Here is a 10,048-nt window from a genome sequence, read left to right on the forward strand (position 1 = left end):
GAGGACTTCATCCCACGTTTATCTCCTAATCATATAAAAAGCCTACATTCCATCTATAACAGGACTTGATGAAAACGGATAATATGACAGGTAGCCTGAACATACGATTTGTGTGGCGACAAAATGATTCAATAGGACACTTCATCGTCTCTAACAATCCCGCCTTAATACGTCTCAGGACCTCAGCAACCCGTTCAGTATTGCTTAATATGACATCGGCAATACCGCTTCTAACGGAACGGCCGGCGCGAAAAGATATGGACTGTTCTTCCGTGCCATGATATGATGTATACTGAATGCCTATAGTTTATAGGTTGATTTGCTCGATACCTGGGCAAGGATCCTGCTCAGTCTACTTTAGAGCGTTCGAATTCCAGGCGGAACTGGTGACTAAATCATGGCATTCGAACGGCACGATCCAATATTCCTGATATCATGATATCTAGTGTTATTTTTATAAGGATTTGTACTTCTGCAACTTATCCATTCATCCAGGAAGGTTTCTGTTCGATTTTACTACCCCGATTCTTGTGAATACTAGACACTATCAACTCCTATGATTCTATCTGCTATCTGTACATATCCAGTATGGGTCACACCGAAGAAAAGAACGCCGCCGCAAACGATAACAGACCAAAACACCGATATTCGCCACCCCGGATCTGCCTATCCCATCTTAAATTCCGTCGTGACTGGCGCGAGAAACTCCCTCGCAGCGTGTCCCGCTTTACAGGTTACCGTCCTTTGGACGAGAACCCTCCATACCCACCCCTCCCCTTCCCGCCGTTCACATGGCTGGCGAAACTCCCCCTCTGCTACGAAACATGGCTCCTAGCCTGGATTGGCGCCTTCATCGGCATCCTCCTCATCGAAGCCATAATGTCCACCAGCACCGCTTTCCGCGACGTCTACCACGCCCCGACGATAATCACCTCCTTCGGCGCGTCTGCCGTGCTCCTCTTCGGCGTGATCGAGTCCCCCGTGGCGCAGCCACGCAATTTCGTCCTGGGTCATTTCCTCTCCGCGCTGGTGGGGACGGCGATCACGAGGCTGTTTGTGCTTAATGGAAGCTATCATGGGTATTTGGATAACGTGGCTTTCCATCCGTCGACGTTTATTAATGGAGGTGTGTCGATGGCGACCTCCTTATTGGTCATGCTTATTACGGGAACGGCGCATCCGCCGTATGTCCTTTGTGTTTTCCTTTTTCTCTTTTTCCTCTATGTCGAATTCACATTCATGGGATCGGAAAAGAAAGTAGACTAATAGAACGCAGAGCCGGCGCAACAGGCCTCAACGCCGCGGTCCAATCCCAGATCGTCACTCTATCCTGGCGCTACCTCCCGACGGTCCTTGCTTCATCGCTAATCATGCTCGGATGGGCTCTGGTTATCAATAATGTCGGGCGACGCCGGTACCCTCTGCACTGGTGGGCTCCAGGACCGGTATTCGTTATTCCGCCGGAAGAGCAGCCGGACGCGCAACTCGGCGCGCAGGAGGAAGCGCAAGAGGAAGTGGATATTCAGAGGGAAGTTACGGAGGAGGGGAGTTTGAGGGCTGAGAGTGACCCGTCGGAGACAATTACTATGGAGCGTGACGGGCGAAGGGAGGGGAGTGTGTATTCGGAGCGGAGGGCGAGTTTACATGAGCAGAGAAGAGGGAGTGTGGGGAGTGCAGCGGATGGGATGGTTTGAGTTTCCATTTTGATTTAAGGATTAGATATTGGATATTGACTTGTGGACTTGGTCTGGAGAGAGAGAAATTGGAGAAGTGGTCTCTTACGTATGTTGTTCTATGTGAATAATGTTTGTTGAATACAGAGTTGTCGGATAGATAAGTTTGTAGTATATATGTCTGTTTGTATGACGGTAGGGTCATATAAGCTATACCCACTCTTTTCTTTATGAATCTACCCATTTGTATAAATACTTAGATATGGTCTTCGGATACAGGCTAGTTTCTTGGCTGTTGCCAATATAGATCAATAGAGTCTCCGTAATCCAAACAATTCACATATACTCAACACCCGATAAAAGCAACCGATAAACACTAGAATTAACTATAATGGACCCGCATATGCCCCTGGTCAACTCTCCGAATGAACCTCTTCTTCTGTGTCCGCCGTCCTCTCTTCCCTTCTTTTCTTCTTCGCCCACTTCTTCACGGACTCGATCATACTCCTCACATAATGTGTCTCTGGCTGCCCTCTTCTCAATCCAACCGTCGTACCCGGTCGCGTAATCGGTAACGAAGACTGCGAATACATTATCCGCGGCCCTCGGAGATGATAGAACCTCTCCCGACATAACGGACAACTAGCATCCCTGTTGCATAACCAGTCATCGATGCAGGGCAAGTGGAATATATGGCTGCAGCGAAGTTGGCGGTAGGACGACGACGGAGATGTTTTGTCCAGGCGTTCGAAGCAGAGTATGCAGACTTCGGGCAGGGAGTCTGTGCGGAGTTAATATTCTTATTTATTTCTCTTTACATGAGAACTGATAACATACCAGGATCAGAGAAAGATGAGCCAGAGAAGGCCGACATCCCCGCAACGTAGAGGTCACGGAGATTCAGCGTCCCCTGCTCCGATGGAGACGGGACGTATAGATAATAGTGTGGCATTGTTATCTTGCAAGTATTGGAGTTAGTGATAGTTATTATGTAAGGGAAGATATGGTTAGTGATAAAGCCTCTGTAAGAAGTGCCGATATGACCTAGCTGAGCTGGATGGAGAAAGAAGCATTATATCCGTTCTATATGTCTAGCAAGTGTATCTATAGCCCCAAAGCCGGACGGTCCGTGCTGTACTGCCAAGTATCAGTTCTGTTATGTCACATTGCTGTTTTTATTTGCTCTACGCTTCAATGGACGCAAAAGGTTCTAAATCACGAGCGTATCTAGGTGGGCGGGATCGGGTCTGTACGCAACTTTCGCAGATCCTGCGCCGAGGGCTGGAGTGCAGGCGGTATTAGAACCGAAGGTTGGCGTTCGAAGATTACATAACGAGACGAAGAAAATAAAAGAAAAGAAAGATCTTAAAATTCGATTTTCAGGGCTCTGGATCAGTGTAATCCGGTTCTTGTGACCGAATCCTAGAAAGAGATGACCGTGCCAGTGCTTAAACCTTGACCGGGATAGCAGATAGTGATATGTTCAACAAGCATTCCCGTATGAGCTCCATGGCGATCATCCCCTGATGCGCCAGATATTTTACGCCTATTGCTTTCTTGGGATTCGAGTGCAAGCGCTGGGATACCGGCAAAACCGGCAAAACCGGGAAGCCGGAAATTGTGAAGTTTTTCAAACTAGACAGACAATCTCATAAAATAGTACATGATTAGCAGAATGATTCTTGAATGAGTATCATTACAGAGGAACCCATTCTATCTATTAGGCCCTGCAGACACGCTGTTACGCATCTACCGTTCAAGTTAGTATACTATAGATTACCGAGAGCAAGAAGGTCCAGTTTAATAAATCAATCTAGAGAAAAGAGAAGGATGCAGACTTCCTCTTAATATCGTTCCAATTATAACTCTAGGCATTCTTATCATTCGACAGTCCTCCTAAGTCTATAAGATTCTGTAGGGCTAATGCGAAGCCGGCTAAATCTACAGAACATCAATCGCAATGTAGATCTCTATACAGACGAAGAAGCCTACTTCGGCTAGTATTCCCGCGTGTTAGAGTAGCGGGGCGTAGCGATACTAATGCCGGTAGAGAAGTATTAAAGGAAGCGGTAAGAAGCTTGCTTAATTACTAACTAGGAAGCTAGTAAGTCTTATATAGAATCTCCTAGTTATATAATTACTAGTATAAAGGGGCGCTTAATATAAATTACTAGAGGAGGGTTTTAATATCTTCCCTTATATTAAATATTAGAGAAATATTAAAAACTAGCTAAAAGTCTAAATATAAATAATAACTAAAAAATAAATAGTTTAAATAATTAAATAAATAGTAATTTAGAGATATTAAGTAATTATAGTTAAGCTAAGCTATTTAAGCTAAATTTTAAATTTTAATATAAAAAGCCTTTTAATAAAGCTATTAGTTAAATTATTAACTAAGTTAATATACTTTATATTAATTATATCTTAAGCTAATATATTATAAATATAGTAAAAGTATATATTAATATATTTAAAGCGCTTAGTTTTAAAGAGTAATTTAATTAAATTTTAAGTTTTATTATTATTAATATTTAGAATAATAAGACTTTTATTTTATATAATATCTACTAGTAAAGAAAACCTAACTTTACTTAATTATATAATAATATTCTATAGAGCTAATCTTTATAAGTCTAATAAAGTTAGTATTATAGATTATATTAGTTTAATTAAATTTTAAATTACTTATATTATTAAGGTAATATTTAATATTAAAATTAAGTATTTTTAAATAAAAATAGCAGAAATAGATTACTTAAGTATAATATTAATTTTTAGCCTTAAAACTAAATCTATTTAGATTATTATCCTTAAAATTAAACTCTTTTAAATCTTTAATATTAAGAGCTTATAATTAACTTTTAATTAACTATTATAGCAGTTTTTATTATTAAGTGCTTAATTATTTATTTATTATTATTAATTACTATAATAGTTTTTATTATAGTTATTTACTTACTATTATTAACTATTATAATAGTTTTAATTATAATTATTTACTTACTTACTATTACTAACTATAGTAAACTATATTAGAGATTTTATATTAAGAAAATCTTTAGGCAATTTTACTAAAATAAAATTAAGACCTTAGAATATATAGGTAATATATAGAAATATATATTCTATTTACTATATAAGCTAATATTCTTTCTCTCTAAGTATTATACTTATAGTGCTAATATAATAAGCTATTATTCTTTCTCTAAGTATTATATTTATAGTATTAATATAGTAGTCTAGGGAATTTAATCTTTTTAAATATTAGTTTATTTTTTTAATAAACTAAATACTATAATAAATATTAAATATTAATAAAACTAGTTAATCTAGTTTAATTATTATAGTAGCTAGACCTATTACTTATATTAAAGAAGAGAATTTTCTTTTAATAAAAAGAGAAAAACTTTACTTTAATAAAAAGAAAAATAATAAAATAAGCAAATTAGTAATATAGATATAATAATATCTGCTAATCTAAAGGATATAATATATCTATATATATATATTTATTAAACTGTCTCTAGATTATTACTAGAGATCTCTTAATATTAATATATCTTTACTTATTTAAACTAGAGATATTCTAGAAACTCTATTTATATTCTATAGCTAGTAATAATCTCTATTAATATATTAATATAGATAACTATTTTTATATTATAATTTATTCTTCTTTAAATTAATATATTTCTTTAAGGCGCGCTTACTTAATATAGCTATAATAAAGCTATATAATATAAAATATATAAAAAGAAAGTAATTTTCTCTAAGTAATAAGGTAAGTAATTAAAAAAAATAAATTTAAATTAAATTCTTTTAATTATTATATTAGTATAATATTAAAAAGAAAGAATATTAACTCTTATAAGGCCTTAATTTTATTAAAGACTAGCTTAGCATAAGTCTAGTACTTTATTTTTAATAAGGTATAAATATATCTATTAAATATTTATTATCTTAGTCCTTAAGATAGAGAAAGAAATTTTTATAAATATTATTAAGTAATTAATTAACTATAGCTTTAGAGAGTTAAGTAACTTTATATATATCTTTTTATTAGTCTTAATTGTTATTTTATAATATAAGCTTTTATTTTCTTTTAGTAAAATTATAGTATTATTTTAATATAAAATAGTAGATAAAGTTCTATAAAGCTCTTATTTTATTTATCTTTTATATAATAAGCTATACCTAGTTTAAAAATATTAGCTTTTAGCTTAGAGCTTTAATAGAAGTATTTTATTTTAATAAAATTTATTTTAGTCTTTATTTACTTCTTTTTTCTATTAAGTAAGTAATATGCAGAAGCGTATTATCCGGTTTAATAAGTAAGGTCTTATAGTTATATAAGGGCTTACTATATTAATAATATGCCTACTGCTATTTATCTCTACTACTTAATTAATTAAGAACTGCTATTAATATACCTTAGATAAAATAATAGGGTTAAGATTAGGTAAGCTAGAGAATATCTTATAGAAAGAAATTTACTTATCTTTATTTAAATTCTCCTCTAGTATTAATTATAATAATTATACTTATTAGTATAAATAAGTATAGTTAAGATAAGCGATAAGAAGTAATTAATATAGTTTATAAATAGAATAATAGTTTATAATTTTTATAGATAAATTTACTAGGCTAGAATCTTATTATAAAATAGCCTTTATGCCGATTATTTATTTTATTAATATATTTCTCTATTAAGCAAATATATAGAAGGATCTTATTTAAGAAATCTCTTATAAGGTTAGTCTTTTTATTTATACCTCTATTATAATTTGTAATTATAAGCAATTTCTCTTATATTAATAAATATTAAACCTATTATTAATATAGTAATCTAGATATTTTCTATAATTATAATTGCGTACTTTTATTTCTTTAAAATAATTTAGCTTAGCTTTCTATAGTAATAGGCTTAAAATAAAAAGCTTATCTTATTACTTATAGCGTAAAAGGCAATTATAATTATTAATTATTTTAGCTATTATATAGTTACTAGTAATTAATATATATTACTATATTATATTCTATATTATATTAATTCCTAAGATTATTTATATTATTATTATTAGCTTTATATAAATCTAGATATTTTTTTACTTATCTAATAGACTTTAGTATTAAATAAATAGCCTCTTATTAGGGATTTAAATAAGCCTTAATTAATATATTTTAAGGCATTAATTATTTATTATAGTAAGTATATAGCTTAATATATCTATTAATAAATTACTATAGAATAATTTATTAAACTTATATTAAGAAATTCTTTTTATTATAAACTTAATATTATAATATAAGTAGTAATCTTTTTTAATTATTTTTATACTATCTATATATATAACTATATTATATAATATTTATAGCAGTAAATAAAGGAATATAGTTATAGTATTTATATTGCGACTATATAAAAGATTATTAATAATTATAAAAAGGACCTATAGCTATTAATATAATAGACCTACTTAAAGATATATTCTATTTATATATATAATTATATTAATTCTAAGCGTTAAAATCTAGATTAAGTGCTAAATACTAAATATTAAATTCTCCTATTTAATTTTATAGAGATTCTTTAAAAGATAGCTAATAAGCTTAAATTTATATATTCTATAGATTCTCTTATCTTCTTTTAATTAGACTAGTTCTAGTACTTCTACAGTATAATAGTATATATTAAATATATTATTAGACTAGCGGCTAAGCTAAAGACTATTATTTATTTTCTCTTTATAATTATTTAAAAAAGCTATATTTAGATATTCTCTAGTTAGCTAAGCAGTAGTATATTTTATATAAATAATTTTAAAAAGCTATATAAAATATAGTCGCCTATAGTAATACTTTATAAAAGTTCTATAGTTTAGCTATAAGTCTATACCTTCTTATAAATAAGTATACCTAAATAGATTATATCTATATTTAATAAATATATTATAGAATATAATTAGAATAATAATTATAACTTTACTAATTACTTTTAATATATTTAAGAGATTTTAACCTTTAATCTTAAATAGAAGAAATACTAACTTACTATTATTTATACTATTATTCTTATATATTATACTATTTAATTAAAGACTAGTAAATATAAGGAACTAAAGGTAAGCGGGAGGTTTATAAAGATTTAAATTAAAAAAAAGCTATAAGTAAAAGATTCTTTCTAATAAGCAGTTATTTTTATTATTTATTTAATATAGAAAATTTTTCCTAAATATTATAAACTAGAATAAATACTATAATTATAATATAATTAGGTCGATTTTAATAATAGACTTAGTTAATTCCTGCTCTTTTATACTATCTTTCTCTTATTAATTAATCTTAATACTATAAAGGTTATTAAAAAGTAAAACTAAATATTTTTATTTAATTAAGATAGCTAAAGGTATATAGTAATTAAGCTAAACTATATCTTTATAAATTAAGAGCTTACTTATTCTCTTCCTATAAACTATATATTATATTTAAAATACTATAATAGGAATTATAGTATTAAATTCTTAAAATATTTACTCTAGATATAATATAAATAAAAGATATAGTTTAGTTAAATTAGTTTAAATTATTATAGAATTTAAATATATAATAGTATAGTTATATTTTACCTTATTAGATTTATTTAATTCTTATTAGTAAATATATAATTTTATTATAATAAGTTTTTAATAATAAGATAATAAGAATATAATACTTTTTTAATTTAAGAATAAGTTATTATTTAAATAAGATCTTAAATTTCTCTTATAAGGGAATAAGTTATTATTTATATAAAAAGTATAAAGCTATTTATTATTATTTAATATTATTAATTTAAGATTTATTTTTTAAAGACTAATATTTATAATTATAATAATTATAAAATTATTACTTATATTACTAATAATATAAAGGTTAAGGCTAATTATAATAAGTTTTATCTTTATACTACTATATTAATTGCTTAAAATACTGCTTTATAACTATTACTTATATTATTAATAATATAATCTAATAAGTCTTATTCTTATATTACTATATTAACTGCTTAAGATATTATTTTATAACTATTACTTATATTACTAATAGTATAATTTAATAAGTCTTATCTCTATACTATTATATTAGCTGCTTAAAATATTACTTCGCGATTATTACCTATATTACTAATTATATAACTTAATAAGTTCTATTCTTATACTACTATATTAACTGCTTAAGATATTATTACTTTATAATATATTATTAATTATTTTATATTAACTGCTTAAAATATTACTTTATAACTATTACTCTATTATTAATAATATAAAGGTTAAGGCTAATTATAATAAGTTCTATTTATATACTGCTATATTAGCTGTTTAAGATATTATTCTATAACTATTACTCTATTATTAATAGTATAAAGGTTAAAATTAATTATAATAAGTTCTATTTCTATGCTATTATATTAGCTGCTTAAGATATTATTACTCTGCAGTATATTACTAATTACTTTATACTAGCTGCTTAAAATATTATTACTTTATAGTATATTACTAATTACTTTATATTAACTGCTTAAAATATTACTCTATAACTATTACCTATATTATTAATTATATAACTTAATAAGTCTTATTCTTATACTATTATATTAATTACTTAAGATATTATTACTTTATAATATATTATTAATTACTTTATACTAGCTGCTTAAAATATTACTACTTTATAGTATATTACTAATTATTATAGTGCTAGTATAAGAGATAGAGATTTACCGGCTAATGCTTATATAAGGTATTATATAACTTTATAAAGATATTTTTAGCATATAGCTTAATCTAAATTTAAGCTCTTTAAGCTATATCTTATTTACTGAGCCTATTTGTAATAGCCTATTTTAGTCTAAATTAGCTAAATAGAGATCCTGTAGCTAGTCCTAATATTAACTTCTTTATTTTACTTATTCTAACCCGCTTCTTAAGCCTATATTTTAATACTATATAGCTTCTATTTAAGAGTTAATATTATTAATAATATTTACCCTAATTCTCCTGTTCCTATTAATAACTCTAAAAGAGTTTATTAAATATATTATTACTAGCTATAGGCTAAAATAATATAATTACTATCGCCTAGCATATAAATATATTAATAAAGCCGAGACTACTATAAATAAGATAAATTATTAAGCTAAAGTATGCTTCTAAGAGTTTTAGCAAGAATTTACTACTATTTAATAGAGACTTAAATAAGAAGTTATTGAATTTAAGGCTGTCTAATAATATTAGAAGATTTAGCTTTAAGAAAAAGAATAGTAATATATTTAAACTATCCTTAAAAGAGATTAGGCCTACTATATAATTATACCTACTATAAATATACTT

At 28.3% G+C, this 10,048-nt stretch overlaps 2 protein-coding genes across 2 annotated transcripts; one reads left to right on the top strand and one right to left on the bottom strand.

Moving 5' to 3' along the window:
* Positions 1–588: 588 nt before the first annotated feature.
* C8Q69DRAFT_398851 (HPP family-domain-containing protein) lies at positions 589–1,694 on the top strand (the record flags this gene model as incomplete). The annotated part of the gene is made up of 2 exons (XM_028627823.1): positions 589–1,184; positions 1,277–1,694. The coding sequence occupies 2 exons, from the start codon at positions 589–591 to the stop codon at positions 1,692–1,694; spliced, it is 1,014 nt and encodes a 337-aa protein (XP_028488452.1).
* Positions 1,695–1,993: 299 nt separating this feature from the next.
* Positions 1,994–2,900, bottom strand: C8Q69DRAFT_460278 (hypothetical protein). Its single transcript, XM_028630136.1, has 2 exons — positions 2,511–2,900; positions 1,994–2,454 (listed from the first exon to the last, which is right to left on the bottom strand). Exons 1-2 carry the CDS (start codon positions 2,623–2,625, stop codon positions 2,087–2,089), a joined length of 483 nt encoding a protein of 160 aa, XP_028488453.1. The 5' UTR covers positions 2,626–2,900; the 3' UTR covers positions 1,994–2,086.
* Positions 2,901–10,048: the final 7,148 nt, after the last annotated feature.

This window comes from Paecilomyces variotii, assembly GCF_004022145.1.
Source record: "Paecilomyces variotii strain CBS 101075 chromosome Unknown C8Q69scaffold_2, whole genome shotgun sequence".
In the NCBI taxonomy this organism is placed as follows: domain Eukaryota; kingdom Fungi; phylum Ascomycota; class Eurotiomycetes; order Eurotiales; family Thermoascaceae; genus Paecilomyces; species Paecilomyces variotii.